We start from the raw sequence: 16166 nt of genomic DNA, 5'->3' as shown, positions 1-16166 counted from the left end.
CATGTAAACCCTTCCCTGCCCACAAAGCTGAGCTGACACCCCCAGGGCAGCTGAATAAAGCACCGCATGGGGCAAGGCCCTGTTCTGCTTTCTGCTGTTTTCCCTTCCCTTTCCCCCAAATAAACAGACCACCACAAAGAGAGACAAATGCCTTTGTTTCCAAAATGGGATGGAGTGTCAGAACAGCATGTCTCCCTGCCTCATGTCAGGGGTTAGAGAAGTCTCTGAGGGCCGCGGGAAGCCCTGCCAGGCAGCACAAGTCCTTGCTGACAGTGCTATTGTTAAGAAGGGGTGCATTTGGGGAGGGCTGGGGCTTTTGCCCTCTGCTATTTCTCTTCAGGAAAGTCACGTCTCATGCCTGCTTGCCCAGGGAGCCTTCCCTCCCTGACGGCTTGTCCTGAACAGACACCAACTTGGCAGTCACCAAGGGGTGTGCAAGGAGGTCCCCACTCCTGGACCTCTCCATGTGCCCCTGGGCTGGCAGGCACCCCATAGGGTGCCAAAACTGAGCTCTAAAGAAGTGGCCTTCTCTTGGGGTTGCCCAGCTCCAAGATCCCACCACTCCAATCTAACATCTATGCCCAGCAGCGGCCCTTGGGTTGCTCCTTCCAGGAGCTCTCAGGTGGCAGAGCCAGGGAAACAAGCCCAGGATTCTCCCCCTGCCTGGGTTGGGGGATGCCTTGACCAGAGCTTGGCTTAGGGCTGGGTCCTGCAAAGGGCCTGTCCTGCTGAGACAGGGTTACACAACAGCAGACCCTGTAGACACATTGCTTTTACTCTAAGGTTACCTCCTTATCGTGGGCTTGACTTGACGACTGCTCTCATACCCCCATCTTCGCTTTGAATGGGAGGAGGTGAATTACATCACAGTTTGAACCTGCCTGACTAAACTGAACTAGTGCAGAGACCAGGAGAACATCCCTGGTTTTCCCTGTTTGCTTTGGTGGAAATGGAAATCATGTGTCCCAGCTCTCATCTGCTCCTGGAACAAATGCCCAAGGGCCTGGGGGCTGGTACCTCTCAGATGCCCAGGATTTCTGAAGCTAATCCACCCTGCCCAAGACTGTAGGACTTAAGGCCATCAACAGCCATGAAGAAGCCCTCCAGAGCCAGGGGCATAGGGCACACCACATGAACCATGTCAGTGTGATCTCCAAAACATTGTCAGCGTGATCTCCAAAACATTGTCAGCAGCCCAGGGTCTGTGGCAAGGGGGGAAGTCAGGCAGTCAACAGGGGAAGTCAACAGTAACTCTGTTTGGTTACCGTGATCAGTAGCTGGAGCCAAGAGGAAGTGATAAACACCCCTCTGTCCAGGAGGGAGCTTTGCAGGGGTCCCACTTCAGCTTCCTGATGCTTCTGTCTCATCATGTCCACAGAGATGTGTCCACTGCCTCCCCCATGCTCAGGCAGTGCTGTCTGCCCTCTTCTTCTGAGCTGCACTCCCTCGCAGTCATTCACTTTGCTTTTGCCAAGAAAGAAGCTAAATGCTATTTCCTGTGGGGGAATTCTCAGGGATGAGGAGGATCCCACCAGTGCAGCAGCCTTTGGCCTCACAGTGTACCTGGCGAACCTGCTGTGGGCTGAACAGACAGCACAGCCCTGCCCTGTGATGCATGCCCCACAGACTGGCTACCTATGGGGTACATGTTAAAATACCTGGCTGGCTGGTGGACTCTTCCTTCCCTTCTATGCCAGGAGAGAAGAGCAGGTTTCATGCTCATGTGAGCAGCACTTGCCACCAAATCACTGGTGCATGGATGCTGCAAGTGAACATCTATCCCCTTCCCCCCAGGCTCCTGCTTGTGAAGAAGCTAAGCAGAAGCTGATATTATGTCTAATCAACACCATCTGTGACCCTACTCCGTACAAAAACATCTCTCAAACACTACCTCATGGGCCAAAAACGCTTCCTAAAATCATAGAATCATAGGATGGTTAGGGTTGGAAAGGACCTTCAGATCCTCAAAGCTGTCCCACAGAAGAAACCCCCTCTCCCCCACCATGCGCAAGGCCAGGCAGTCAGTTGGCATGTCAAGATCGACCCAGCCAATGTCAGGAGTTTGTCAGTGCTCAGCCTCAATGGCTGTCATAACAAGAGCAAGACTACGATGCCACAGAACAAAGCCAAGTTGTTTGTTTTGGTGCTAAGTGGATCAGCATGCTTCCCTCCCTTCTCCCAAGCCACCCAGTTCTGCTGGGATGTGAGCTGGTCCTTGACTTTCTTCCAGACAAATGAGATGGTCCTTTGTTTGGGAAACACTGAGGAGCCCAACCCTGGAGAACAAGGCAGAAGAGAGGGAGATGATGTCTGTGCTGCCAGTGCTGGGGGAGCGTGAGCTTGTGCTGCTGATGAAATGGCCTGTATTACCACCCCTCCGGGTGCTGTTGTGAGCTGCCCCAGCTCCAGGACTGAAGGAGGGAACCGAGGAGATCCCAAGTGTGGATCTTACCTTTTGCCCTGAAGTGTGGGCAGTTGACATCTGAATTGAGTGCCCAAAGCTGGCTCTTCCCAAGCGCTGCAAGCAGACAAAGCCCAGCTTTGGGGTCGGTGGGGTACTTTCAGCACCTGCCCTTTTGCTGGGGACATGACAGTGGATGGACACGCTTGCTGGCAGGGCTAGAGATGACTCTGCAGAGGGCTTCCTCAGAAGGATCCACTTGCAAAAAGAGCTATACAGGGATGTGCATGTGCCCACCAGCCCCAGAGGGTTCCTGGGCCCCTTCAAGGGGGTGGGAACCAGCAGCGTTGCAGGGGATGACGCATCCCAGTGCTTTCCTCTGCCTCCCAACTGAGATAGCATCGGAGAGGAGCGCCCTGCTCTTTCTCTCCCCAAATAGTACGAGCCTCGGGGAAAGGAGGGTACCAAGCCCTGCTGAAACACCCTCCTATTTCAGCAGCAGATCCCAGCAGATAACAGACAGTTTACTAGCAAGAGGTAATGGTTCCAGCAGGCTGTAGGGTGGCAGGTAGCAGCTGCCTAACAGGGCTCAGTACTGCCTAACTGTTTGGAACACCAAGTGAGGGATGGCACATGCTACCAAAACCCCCAAGGGAGTTTTGAGGGGCTTGGGAGCCCCTGGTCAAGCAGTGGGGGAGAGCCCTGGCTGTTCTGGCTCTGAGGCCAAGAGGATGCATCCCTGTTGGGGAATGATGACCCGTGCCTCCCACAGGACCTCAGGGGAGGGCAATACATGTCTGCCCAAGGCTATCCTCTTTTCTCCAGCTCTTGCTGCCTGGCAGGGCCCCATTGCCCCTCAGAAAGGCCAAGTTGGCCTTTTGCCTGCCTTGGCTTCAGCTTGGCTGTGCTGATGCTTTGTGGTCCCATGTGCTTTGGAATCCCTCCAAGCACGAGATGTGCCCCTACTGCTGGCTCGTGGGCTGGCTGCAGCAAGAGTGTTTCCTAAAGCAGATTCAATGGCCCATGCAGGGTACCTCTCAGTGAGAAAAACCTGACGTGCTCCAGGCTCCCTGCTGGCCTCACATCCTGAGCAGCTCTGATGCTGCTTCTGCCCTGTGTGGAGACTAATATCAGAGCCCACACCCTAGGTACCACTTTGCATGCACAAAACAAAAAGGGTGTTTTCAGGCTTCTTTGTCATCCCTGCCAGCAAAGCCTATTCAAGGCAACCCTTTCCTACAGGATCATCATTCCACACTGGTTTTTACACACATCAGTCGCTGAAAAATGGCATGTGGCTGAGTTTCGGTCTCAAGGGTGTTGCAGGAGAACGTGCCTGTATTCCACGAACATACTTCTCTTGAGCACCGTTTCTTGGAAGAGCTGAAACCAGCATCTGGGTTGCTGTAACATGTTCAAACACAGCATCCACTTTTAGTCTGCATATTAAGTACAGCAAACAAACCTCTGCCCGGCGCATCCCAAAAGTCACTTTGACAGACAACAACCTGAGACAAGGAATTTGCCTCGGCAGGTGGTTTCTAGGCTTGAAATAGGCTCAGTAAATAGCAGGTTTCTAAGGCACTGCAAGGACACCAATTTGGGTATTACAGCAGTGCAGAGCCGGTGGCCACAGTCAGCCGATTGCCTGCAGCTCTCCTGCTCCAGCACATCAGTGCCAAAACATCCAACCCTCCTGCACGGAGCTGCATTTCCTTGCCCTTCAACACCCAGCATCAACCAGCAGCCCAAGAATACTCTTAGAACCACCTTTTAGCACAGTATTTCCTTTCTTTCCTGCAGTGGTGGCACTGGGCTTATGTTGCAGGCCCCCTGGAAGTCATTAGCCAACGTCCAGCCAAGCGGTGGTGATGCTTTCCCCGCTACAGTCAGCATTTGCTGAGCTCATAGCTCTGCTTTCAAAACATGTCATTTCTTAAAGGTTAGGTCTGAAGCCCTGCCTGCAGTGCTCGCACAGCCTGAACAATGCATGCTGCACCCTAACCGACTTTTGACTTCTGTTTTCCTTTCTATTTCTCTAACTTGAATTACTTAAAGAAGATTGGAAATTCATGCCACCAGTCAGAAGTCGATTTACCATTTTCCTTAAATGAGAAAAATATTATTGGTTTCATCTGCGTGGCAGAGTTCTACGGGGCCCCTAATTGTATTTTGCCTACAGGAATACTTAAGCCTTACTTCACTCACCTTCCAGCTCTGGTCTGCTGTCCTGCTCTGGCTCAGCAGCGATTGCCTGACCTGCTGCAAGGCTTTTCTTCACCCTCATTTGCAGCTCTTGGCAATACCCTACATGCAGCAACCACCCAGTCCAGGCTGTGTCCTTGAGAGCAACTTCTGTGTGTCAAAACTAAGAAGCATCAGGCCGCCCCTCCTTGATTCACCTTTGCTGTGCCACCCTGGGCCAAGTGCCCTTAAACTGAAATGCAAATGGCCCGAAGCCTTCCTGAGCAGCCACTGCGCGGCTGGGATTACAGATCTGCTAACTCTGCTGCTCTAGCCTCACAGTCAGGATCCTTCACATCCGAGCCAACCAAAGGCTTGGCACTTTCTTGCTGTGCTGTCAGTATTTCTAGCACTGTCAGGCAAGGAGTTCTCTTGCTATCACGCAGGTGGAGGAGCCAACCTAGATCAGTAGGTGGCTTCTCGCTGTTGTTGCATGCTAGAACGGCACTTGAAAGGCTTGGGCCACCCGTCTCCATGGTCTGACACAGGCTGATCCAAGCTGCCCGTGGCTGCCGCCCGTGCCTGCCTCCCTGCCCGCCCAGCCTGTCAGGATACCACCCCATCTGTCAGACCAGGAGCACTCCCTTCCCCACCAAGCACTGCAAAGCTGTGCCCATGGAGGGTTTAGACCCCAGGGGTGAGATGAAGCCCAATGTGAGCAGACAGAGGTGCAGGGGAGAAGGTGGGGAGTGTTGGATTTGAGGAGCTCCCGGGGTACACTCTGAGGTGTGTCTAACACATCCCAGTGTTATTAGCATGAGCAGGAGTCAGTCCCGCTTCCCCAAGCTGTAACTTCAGGCTCACCCAGATAATTCACCTTGTCCAGGTACCCTTTGATAACATTTGCAGGATTATCTTCACTACTGGGGAACATATTTCCATACTGGTTTAATGAAAGCAGAGATTCTGGAGTCAGCAGGAGCTGGAGCCTCACAGTCGGCTTCTAATCCAGGAAATTGGATGTGGTTGGAAATGTTTCAGCAGGCGAAGCTTGGGAGATCCTGCTGTGGCTCATTCCTGATGTGAGGCTCTGTGTCCATGAGATAATAAATCTGAGTTTAGCGCACCTAATCCTGAATTTAAAATACCACAGCCCACATAACACGAAGTGGCTGAACAGGTACAAAGACGCTCTCCCAGCGGAAAGATGTTGCAAATCACTGAAGGAGTAATTGCAGCTGAAACTCTCTTTGCCAGCTGGAGAGCAACGCATACAGGTGGACTTTGGTCACGTAGTCCACGGGCTTTTCAACCAAGCCCTTTCCAAGGTCATGACTTGGGATGCCCCATCTATCGCTGCATCCCTCGCAAGCAGACTTGGGGCAGATCTTCCTTCTTTCGCTTCAGACACTTGCCTGACTTGGCTATTTCTTAAGAGCTGCCAAACCACCTTGGTTAGAGCCACCCAGCAGCTCAATTCACCCTCACAACCTGCAGTAGCTAGACTCCAGCCCTCAGCATGCAGGACCAGTCTGGGTATGCTGAGCCATACCAGTGCCTATCAGCTAGACCAGAAGGCAGGCCCTAAATCGAAGCGACTCTCAGTGATGAAACTCACACTTTGCAATGATGTTTCCCTCTTCAGCCTAAGCTGAATTGCAGCTTGGAGGTTGGGAGGGGTGGGGATGTCCATGAGGAAAGCTGGGAGCTCAAGCAACTGTGCCATCTCAGCATACAGAGATCAGCAAGGGCTCTTTGGGTGTCAAGGAGAGTGCAGGAAGAAGGCTGAGGTCCTGGGAGGAGAGCTACAATGAAGATCATGGGCAACCCTAGCTACAGATGGGAATGTCCAGTCCCTTCTATGGGAATGACTGGTCACAGCCAGCACTGGGGGCTGACCTCAGGCCTCAAAGGCAGCAGCAATTCTTTGAGGACTGGCTGGGATTTCTCACTGAACAAGGGCAATTTGCACTTGGCAATTGCCAACAAGGAGTGAGCAGACAGGGGCATTGTGCAAGGAAAGGCTAACAAGAGGGCAGCTCCCAGGAGCCAGCCCGTCTCTGAAGCATGGGCCACAGCAGAGGTGCTCAGGGTCAGGACTTGAGTGGGATGCATAACCCCTAGCATAGGATATGCTTGGTGGGGTCTTTGTTGTGGTTTCTGGCCTTGCACACATGTGCTGGCTGTGAATTTGGTCTGCCCCGTCACGGCAGTGGGCTCTTACGCACCCCCTTCTCCCCATCCTGTCCAAGGACACACAGTCCCAGTTTGGAGAAAGCAGGTGCAGATGCAAACACCACCGGCCTCACCCTCATAACCAGAGATGAGACACTGCTGAAGTAATATCCCACAGACATTACTCCCGTCTCCACATTCGCAGCTGCCTCTGGCCACGAGTTTGGCATGGCCAAGGGCACTGTTTGCAGCAACAGCGTCAGGACCAGTCACTCCCTTTGGCTTGGGCAAAGATCTTTTGCTTCACAAGGTACGATGCAGATCAGTGGATCTCCCTCTAATACAAAGTAAGGATTTGCGACATGATGCAGGAGAGCTCTCCTGGTGAGGAATAGCCTGGCTGGAAAGGTAGAGAAGAGCCCTATCCCACCACTGAGTTCCCACATAGTGGGATAAGCCCATGCCACCAAGGTCTGCTGTGATCTGTCCTTCAGATCCGTCCTTCACAACTCGGATGGGCTGATAACCTGCTGGCACATCCCCTAGCTGGCTGACCAGCCACACACCGATAAGGAATATGGTGACAGGAGGTGAGGACTGTGAGCTCTAGCCAGCCTGGCTCTGCCCTTCTCAACCCACAGTGGCTCTTCCTGCACCACATTGCTCCTGAAAACAACGGGCAAGCACCTCTGCATCATCAATGTGCTGAAGCAGGTATCGGTATAGCTGGGGACACCATCCCTGTCTGGTGTGCCATCAGGGTGAGCAGGGACATTCCCTTCCCTGAGTTCAGCCTTACCTTGTGAGGACGCTTATCCTGGACCTTTAGATTTTGCCACCTCATCACAGCATAGGAAGGGAGACGTGGCATTATAAGGATGGAGGTAGCCCACGGCCTACAGGCAGTGGGACACCCCATGGCCCCCTTGCCCATGGTATTAGGCTGTCATGCCAATGCCATTTAATCCAAGGCTCCTTGAAAGCCATGAAGACACCTGGACTTCCATCAGAGAAACATAGTCTGCCTGAGGTGGACTCAAGTCTGAAGGCTGAATTTCCTTGATGTGAACAGCCTTTCCAGCATCTCCTCTGGGGTGTATCCCCTCCCCTGTTATCCTTGAGCTGGTCTCTAATCTTTGCAGCAGCATTTGGACAGGCATGACTCAAGGAGCGGGTGGCTGCTAAGGCTGGGTTACAATGCCCAGCTATCAGAAACGCTGCAGGAAGCACAGCACCTCACCCATACATCTTAAATGGCATTCCCCATCTCCAGTTCCAAGTAAGCAAATATTTACACACTTTTCCCTTCCCCGTCCAACATTCTTTCAAGGGAACAAGAAAGGCCTCAAGGGCCTCCTAGCCCGGGCCCTGCAACCTGCTAGACCGTGGCTCCAGCAGCAGCTTATCTCCTTGGAGATGAGGACCTTGGGGTCCTTTAAAGGGGTTTGGTCTCACAAAACCTTAGATTTGAAAGGGATTGGTTTAATTACACACACATCCCGAGCAGGGGAGAGCTGTCTCTAGTTACTTTTTCTCTTGTTGGCATGAAGCACTTCTCCTCGTCCCATGACACATGGAAGGGATCAGGCTCAAGAGCCGAATCTTGAGACAGGTTTCCAAAGTGTGTAAAGAAGGAGCAGCCTTGGCAGAGCAGAGAAGCCCACTTTGGCCTTTACTCCAGCCCCTTGTGTCATGGGGTGACCAGTAACCTGGGCAAAGGCTGGAGCCGGTCCATGCCCTCCCCAGCTCCAGCAGACAGGAGGGTCTGCTGGCATTGATAGGAGATACCCAGGAGTGACAGCCTCTGGGGTTGTGCTTGACAGGGGTAAGATGGTTGGAGACTGTCACGGTCTCAGCAGCAGGGGAACTGATGGTCTGCATAGAAAGGGAAGAAGAAAGTGCTTCAGTGAGTTTCAGTTCTGGGCCCCTTAAGGAAATCACAGAGTGTCTTGTGATTTAGAGACAAATATGCAAGACAAGGAGAGCTTTAAGCCACAAGCTTGGCCTGCTGCCTGAATTTTTTCCCTCCTCTTTCAGCCTAATTACAGTTGAGCCATGTAGTAATTGGGTAACTTTTTCCAGAGGAATCCTTTCACCCCGAGTGAATCATGCTTGCCATAAAGAGAACATGGAGACGGATAAAAGACGTTATAAATCCTACGGCTTATTGTGATAGTTTTGCCCCCATCCCCTTGTTCCTTAGCCCCCGAGGTGTGTCCAGGGTAGGCGCAAGAGCCAGGCACTAAGCTTTCCTGGATACTTCCTCCCCACCCTTCCAAGACAGGTTCCTTTTGGCTTGCTGTGCCCTGCAGCCGAGATGAACTGCATGGTTTTGAGGGCATCTAGGGGTTCTGCACAATAAGGACTATTTCCCCTTCTCTGGTTCCTGTACCTACAAGAGCGGGTGGTAAGGGCTGGGTCAGCAGCTAGGCACAGCCTCTGGGGACAGCAAGGTGATCCTGGGGACAGCTTCAGTCCTCTGCTCCTGGGGTTTCACCTGCACCACAAAGAGTTTCTATGTGCGCAGCGCTATTTCTCCTGCCCCTGATTTAGCTGGAGCCGAAGAGCCCAGCCCTCCTCCCAGGCCCTTCCCACCAAGTCTCAAATCCATCTGATCATTTTCCATGTGGCATAAAAGCCTTGGATAGTAAAACACTCATTGTAAAACTATTTTCCATTGGCTTCATGGCCACACACAGATGGATCTCCTCCTGGAGCAGCCAGCAGCCTGCTTGGAAGGGTTGGGTTTAGCAGGCTGGAGAGGAGCCTGGGTGAGGACAGGGAGGAGACAGCTCTGCCTATTAGGTCCTCCTTCCCTCCCCTCAAAACGAATCCCTCCCACCCTTTCCCCAGTGTGATTGGTGGCTGGGATGGAGAAGGGCCGGGACAACTCTGCTCTCCATCTATTTAAACACAAGGGTGGGGCCCCTGCAGCTACTTGCCTGGGACTATTGCACCTTGGTGAGGAGGAGCATTAGCCTGCAGAACAGCATCATGTCTTGTGTGAGTAGAGGAAGGGATGGGGCAGCTTTGCTGGAGATGGTGCTTTACAGAGTGGGAATGTGCTGTGCTGGCTTGGTGTGGTGGTACTTTTGCTATCCTGCTCAACCTCTGTGTCAGAAGGTCTGCTAAAGCTGGGTGACTTGTATCCACTGCAGAGGGGTTGCTGCTATTTCTTGTTCTGGCAGACATGGTTCTTTTTCCCTGCAGGATCCCTTTAGGAGTAACGTGGGGGGATCCTGGCTGGGTTGGCTCCCAAGCTGGGGTAACCTGTTTTGCCTCAGCTTTGCTCCGGGGAAGCGGTTGCAGTAATGCTTATTGCTCTCTAAGCATCTTTTCTGGGCAGCCTTGCTGCTTGCTTCCTGGCTGAGGTTTTAATGAGTCATTGAATCGTTACTTTCCTTTCTTATAAAAATAATGTCCTATGCAGGAGTGTCCTTCTGTGAGTGTCCAGGACTGCCAGGTAGATGGTTGTGTCGAAGAGTGATTGCACTTCTTTGATTAATTGATCTTTCATTAGACTGAGGGTGATTCACCAGGGAGTGTCTCAAGTGCAAACTTATTTGTTGAAGTGGGATGGGGGAGAGATTCTTACTTGTATTGGGGTCTTGCCTCTGCTGAAATAGAAAATGAGTACGTGTGGGTTTACAGGGTATTTTAGTTCTCCTAGAGAGAAGGTGGGGAAAGGTATGCACATGGAGCAGGAGAATGCTCTTGCAAATGTTGAGCCTACAGAAAACACTCAAGCCCTTAAGAGCTGGAGAGCAAGAGCTGGACATGGGCAAGGCTTGAAGTTCAAACCTAAGCTAGGGAAGGGAGTGGAGGCTCCATTCCTGTGCAGCTGGGCTTGTGTGGGATGGTGAGACCCACAAGGCACACAGGTGTGTTTGTGCCAGGGTGGGTGTGATGGGAGCTTGCAGGTACTTAGGCTTCACTGCTGTGAAATAGATATGTTGATGACAGCAGCAGGAGGAAGGTTGGGAAATCAGGCACATGTCTCTGAGATGCCACTGGTGTAGTGCCCTAGGGGAAGGGAGCTTTCCTGTCTCTCCGGTGGTCCAAAGCAATGCACTTGCAAGGCAGCAAGGAGAGCTGCCAAGTCAGAGCAAGTGAGCCAGCAGGTACTGAGCTAATGTCTCTGCCTCCATGTTCCCCAGGGACCGGTGTGCACCAACTTGGGTCTCAAGCCCGGCCAGCGCCTCACTGTCAAGGGGAAAATCGCTCCGAGTGCAAAGAGGTAAGCTGTGCTCTCAAGGCACCAGACTGAATTGTCTCTGCTGTCTGGGGACAAAAGGAATCCCTCTCTTGGGTAGGAGAAGAGCAGCTTTGGAAGGGGTTAACACTACCAGTGCTTCCCAGTGAGTCATTGCTAATGCACTTTGCAGATGCACTCTACTGCCAAAGGGCTAAGTCAAAGCAGATGTGAAGCTCCAGCTGCGGGCACTGGCACTGACCATATCCTCTGTAGTGCAGGGTAAAGGAAACGGAAACTTTGTCTAGTTGATTTGGTTTGATTGCATCCCCACAGCTACATCCTCTCCCTTGCGTGAAGATGGCCCAGGAGTAGGAACACATTTACAGTGCCTTGCTTCACCAAGGCAGCTTGGGAGGTCTTGGATGCTCTCAGCCACAGCTCCAGCTTATGGTGCAGATGGGAAGGCTGCATATTGCAGCAGAGGGTCTCAGGGTGTTGAAGCTTGCTTTCACCCTATGGAGATGCTTCATAGATGCTAGCGGGGAAGGAAGCATTCCTAAACGTGCAGGGACCAGGCTGTCTGGAGCCCCCAGGGAAGCCTCTGCAGCAGCCCCAGCCCTTGTGCAGGTCTGTGGCTGGTGAGGTCCTTTGGATAAGGTGAAGCCTGTAGGTGCTGTACCAGCACTAGCAGTGTTCCAGGAAACATGTCCCAGCTCTTCCCAGTGCCTTTGAAGCTTGTTAGCATCAGGGTGAAGCCTCCTGGGTGTTCTCTTGCCAAATAATGCCTCCTCTCTTCTCGTTTGGGTAAGAGGCTTGGGGCCAAGGTGAACACTGGGCTGGGAAGCTGCTTCCTCCTGCTGCCATTGCAGATGCTTTGGGATGGCTAATGACATGGTAACAATTAGAGCTGCCTGCAGGGTGGGGAGAAGGCAGTGGCTGCCAGGCAGGATGCAGTGCCAGCTAACTGTTTGGGCCTGAAAGGCAATTGTGGAAAGCAACTGTCTTTCTGGGAGCTGGTTTCACTGCAGGATAATTCCCCATTCAGGGCTTTAACATTTGTCTTGTTAAAAGCTTCATGGAAACCAAGTGGTGTCTTTCCCAGGGATTGCACTGTGGGGCCTGTCACTCCAGCAGAGGAGTGTACCCCTCACTGGCACAGCACCATCATCTTAGGGAAGTTGTGCAGCTTAGCAAAGGGTTTCTCTTTGGTTACGCTTGGCTGGGCTTGAAGCACCAGGCCGAGAGATGTTCATGGTGATGAGCAACATGCTACCACAGTATTGATGTCTTCTTTCTCTGCAGCTTTGTGATGAATCTGGGGAAGGATGCTTCCCACCTTGGGCTTCACTTCAACCCCCGTTTTGATGCTCATGGTGATGTGAACACCATCGTGTGCAACTCAAAGAAGGTGGAAGAGTGGGGTGCAGAGCACAGGGAGACTGTCTTCCCTTTCCAGAAGGGAGGCATAGCAGAGGTGAGACCTGGGATGCACTATAAGACATGGTGAAGGAAAGGTGTTTGGCACCGGGCACCCAACTGCAGGGACTCTGTTTAGGAGGTGACTGGCTTCTCCTGCTTGGCTAGTGCCACCACCCAGGGCTCTGAGCAGTGATGGAGGATGGGGATCAAATGTGCAAGCTCCACCTAGCTCAAAGGGATGTCACTATTGAACTGAGCAGGGAATAAGCATCTCTTGGGAGACCAGAATAACAGTCCTGCTGTTGAAAAGCAGGTTATGCTGCTGAGCACGTTCACCCTGTGGAGGGTGGCACAGTAGCACTGCGGAGGGGAAAAGCTTGAGGGTGTCTTGGCAGAAACTTTCTTTGACTTTTCCATTTGTCTTGCAGATCACTTTTGGCATCAACCCAAATGATGTGACAGTCCACCTGCCAGGCCACCAGTTCACGTTCCCAAACCGGCTTGGTCTCTCTGTTTTTGACTACTTTGATACACAAGGGGACTTCACACTCCAGTCCCTCAGCTGGGAATAACTTTCCTCTGACACCTCTATCTCAAAGATATAGAAAATCAATCAATAAATAAGTTTTGGTCTACCCAGTCTCAATCTAATTTGTTTCATACTGCAAGTCCATGGGGGTTGGTTGCCTTGCTGGAGGGTTGGGGGAAGGAGAGTAGCCAACCATATGTGGGTGACATTGCACCAACTTTGGCCCTTAAAGTCATAGATGGAAAGGAGGGTGAGGGTCAAAAGCCTAGAAAGGCAGAAGGTAAAAAGGCCAAGGAGAGTCTGAGGGGGGAAACACTGGGGGTAGGTGTGGCTGAGGGGTAGAGTGGAAGGGTCCCCTAGAAAAAGTCACGCACTCTTGAGGTGTAGACTGACAGTGTTACCCTGCCTAAGTAAAATGGGTTTATTAACTCTCACTCCATAAACTAAGCATCCCTGGCTGGCCTCAGGCAGCCTGGAGTTGCTGTGCTAGGTAAACCTAGTGGGGTGAAGTCCTCAACTGTGCTAGCTTTGGCTTGCACCCATCTGTAGAAGTTTGTCCTACTCATGACATAGCTTTCCTATGTCTTCTTGGGATCTCTTGCTGCTGCCTGAAGCAGCAGTAGGAAAGGATGCCTCAATGTGGCGGAATGTATAGTGGGCTCCTCATCCAAATCCTTCCAACAACTGCAGAAGCACAGATGCTGATGTGGCACAGGAGGGTGGTGGCCTGGAGAGGTCTGGTTTTATTCTACTGTGTGTGCCTTGCCTGGTCTATCTGGAGTTGGGAGAGGTAGTAATGCCCAGCTGCAGTGTGGGATGCTAAGGTTGCTTTTGTTACCCTTTCACTTACATTAGCCCAAATGAGGCTGAGCTCTTCTCAGTCTAAACTGAGGCTAACCTCTGAGGAGTCTGGAGATAATGAGGCATGTTTGATGTTGCAGCATAGTTCTCAATGGCCTGTGGGTCACTACCCAAGGTGTCAGCCAACAGCTGCCTCTGAGGATCTCCCAATCTAATGCTACTTTGGCAGCAATGACTACTGCTGGTGGGCGCAGGAAAAGTGGGAGATGCCCTTCCCACAGCGCACAGCAGTTGGGGTGGAAGGGCCCACCCTTTGGGTCCTCCTTTCCAGGCTTGGCCATGAACAACATGAAGCACGAACAATTTGATGTCCTACAAAGGCTCCCTGTAGGCCTGGCTGGGTGGATACCTCCCATTAAGCAGTTGCAGAGTAGCTGCAACACTGGGACTTGCTCCTACGGCAGCAGCACCTCCTGTTCTTGCTCAGTATTTCATGAGGCTGTGCCAAGTCCTGTGCCTCAGGTACCCATGGCAGAGGAAGGCTTGGCTGCTAGGAACTGGGGGGCTGAGGAGGAAGAGAGAGACAAGTTGGAGACAAGGGGTCAAGACAGGCTTTCAAGCTGAGAGGCAGAAATACAGGAGTATACAAGCAACGTGAGGCTCTGCAGCTGGATCTCTCTTGAAGCCCCATGTTCCCCAGAGCCAGTCTGCTCTGGAAGGCACTGGAACAGGTTGCCAAAAGAAGTGGTAAATGCTCCATCCCTGGTAGTGTTCAAGGACAGGTTGGACAGAGCCTTGGGTGATATGGTCCAGGGTGTGGTGTCCCTGCCCATGACAGGGGGTTGGAACTAGATGATGTTAAGATTCTTTCCAACCCAAACCATTCTATGATTCTATGATCACACCCTACTCTTTAGGTCTACATTTATAATAGTAAACACAACATCTAACATTGCCACCCTGTGCATAGGCATGGTTAGAGGACAGCATAGCTTGGCTGCTCTTCTCATGGGGTGATGTGAATGAGGCCATTCTGGGGCTAAGAAGAGGGTTTAGCCATATGGGAATGACCCATGTTAGTCTAGATGGACTCAAAGCAAAAGACCTGGCCCAGTTTATGCAGTGGTTTTGACGCAGTCTAGAGTTGGGGATTTCCTGACATGGTGCTGCTGAGGGCCTCCATGTGAGCTGGGATGATGGGCCTACAGTGGACCTCTCTCCTTACAGCTTCCTCTGCTGGGCTGATCTTGAGAGCTCAGCAAATGTACTGACATCCCCAGGCTGTACTTCAGGGCAAACTCACAATGTCTCTTAACTGCACTTGGGAGTCTTTTTTTAGCAAGACTCTTCAAAGGGATTTTTTTTGGGTGGCGGGTGGGGGAAGAAAGATGAGTGTGAGCTTTACCACAAGAGGATGAACCTAATTCAGGTTTCCTGCTAGCGTGGCTGCTCCTCGAAGTGACTCACTGGTCCTATGAAATCTGTGACTCACTGTTGTCCTGACTTTGTTATGGCTTGGCCCGTTGCTAGCAAGGAGGTGAGGGGTGGCGAGGGTTCCCCAGCTGTGCAATTTAGAGTATCGAGGCTGACTCCTCCCTTCCACCCACTTGCTGGCATGCAAGGGCTGAAGGACCTGAGGATGAAGCCAGGATTCCCAAGACAAGCCTCATCCTCCCCCGGAGCTGAGGAGGGTGAGCAGCGTTGCAGAGGGGAAGGTGTGAAGGGGAACACAATGACAATAGAGACACTGCATGCCAGCATGGAGGGTGATGCACTTTTATTTCTTGACTCAACCCCAGCCAAATGGTGGGAGATGTTCCCAACCTGGGATGCTGCTCATCCCTTGCTCTCCTCAACACATCCCAACAACTCCCCCAAAATTGCATGCTGGAGAGGGACTCTTCATCAGGGACTGTAGTGATAGGACAAGGGATGATGGGTTTAAACTTAAACAGGGGAAGTTGAAGTTAGGTCTAAGGAAGAAGTTCTTTACAGTGAGGGTGGTGAGGCACTGGAAAAGGTTGCCCAAAGAAGTGGTAAAGGCTCCATCCCTGGCAGTGTTCAAGACCAGGTTGGATAGAGCCTTGGGCGTCATGGTCTGGTGTGAGGCGCCCATGCCCATGTCAGGGGGTTGGAACTAGATGATCTTAAGGACCTTTCTAATCCAAACCATTCTATGATTCTATGATTCTATAAAGCTGGAGGGATGCTGTGGCCTCCCCCCAGCTCCTCCATGGCTTCTAGGATGGTGCTGGTCCCTGGGGCGCCGGCGGTAGCTGCCAGTGAGCAGGGTGTAGAGGAAGGGGTTGACACAGCTATTGCTGTATGCCAGGCAGGTGACCCCGAAGTTAAGGTAGGCTTGCGTGGTGGGACCAATGCCCAGCCCCTCACCCCAATAGAGCCCAGCCAGCTGCCAGGCCCAGAAGGGGAGGAAGCAGGCCCAGTAGGCTACCACGATGGTG

At 52.2% G+C, this 16166-nt stretch overlaps 1 protein-coding gene across 1 annotated transcript; it reads left to right on the top strand.

Moving 5' to 3' along the window:
* Nucleotides 1-9713: 9713 nt before the first annotated feature.
* LOC104407170 (beta-galactoside-binding lectin) lies at nucleotides 9714-12972 on the top strand. Its single transcript, XM_010016367.1, has 4 exons — nucleotides 9714-9763; nucleotides 10918-10997; nucleotides 12258-12429; nucleotides 12803-12972. The coding sequence occupies exons 1-4, from the start codon at nucleotides 9755-9757 to the stop codon at nucleotides 12944-12946; spliced, it is 405 nt and encodes a 134-aa protein (XP_010014669.1). The 5' UTR covers nucleotides 9714-9754; the 3' UTR covers nucleotides 12947-12972.
* The last annotated feature ends 3194 nt before the right edge of the window (nucleotides 12973-16166 follow it).

This window comes from Nestor notabilis, unplaced genomic scaffold, assembly GCF_000696875.1.
Source record: "Nestor notabilis isolate BGI_N333 unplaced genomic scaffold, ASM69687v1 scaffold10406, whole genome shotgun sequence".
In the NCBI taxonomy this organism is placed as follows: Eukaryota; Metazoa; Chordata; class Aves; order Psittaciformes; family Psittacidae; genus Nestor; species Nestor notabilis.
The sequence above is the reverse complement of the archived record's forward strand: the minus strand, read 5'-3'. Positions and strand labels throughout refer to the sequence as shown.

Bases quoted from the DNA above. Each gene is read 5' to 3' on its own strand.
- LOC104407170 (XM_010016367.1), top strand. The intron at 10,998-12,257 runs GTAAGCTGTGCT...CTTTCTCTGCAG, and splicing joins ATCGCTCCGAGTGCAAAGAG to CTTTGTGATGAATCTGGGGA. The intron at 12,430-12,802 runs GTGAGACCTGGG...TTTGTCTTGCAG, and splicing joins AGAAGGGAGGCATAGCAGAG to ATCACTTTTGGCATCAACCC.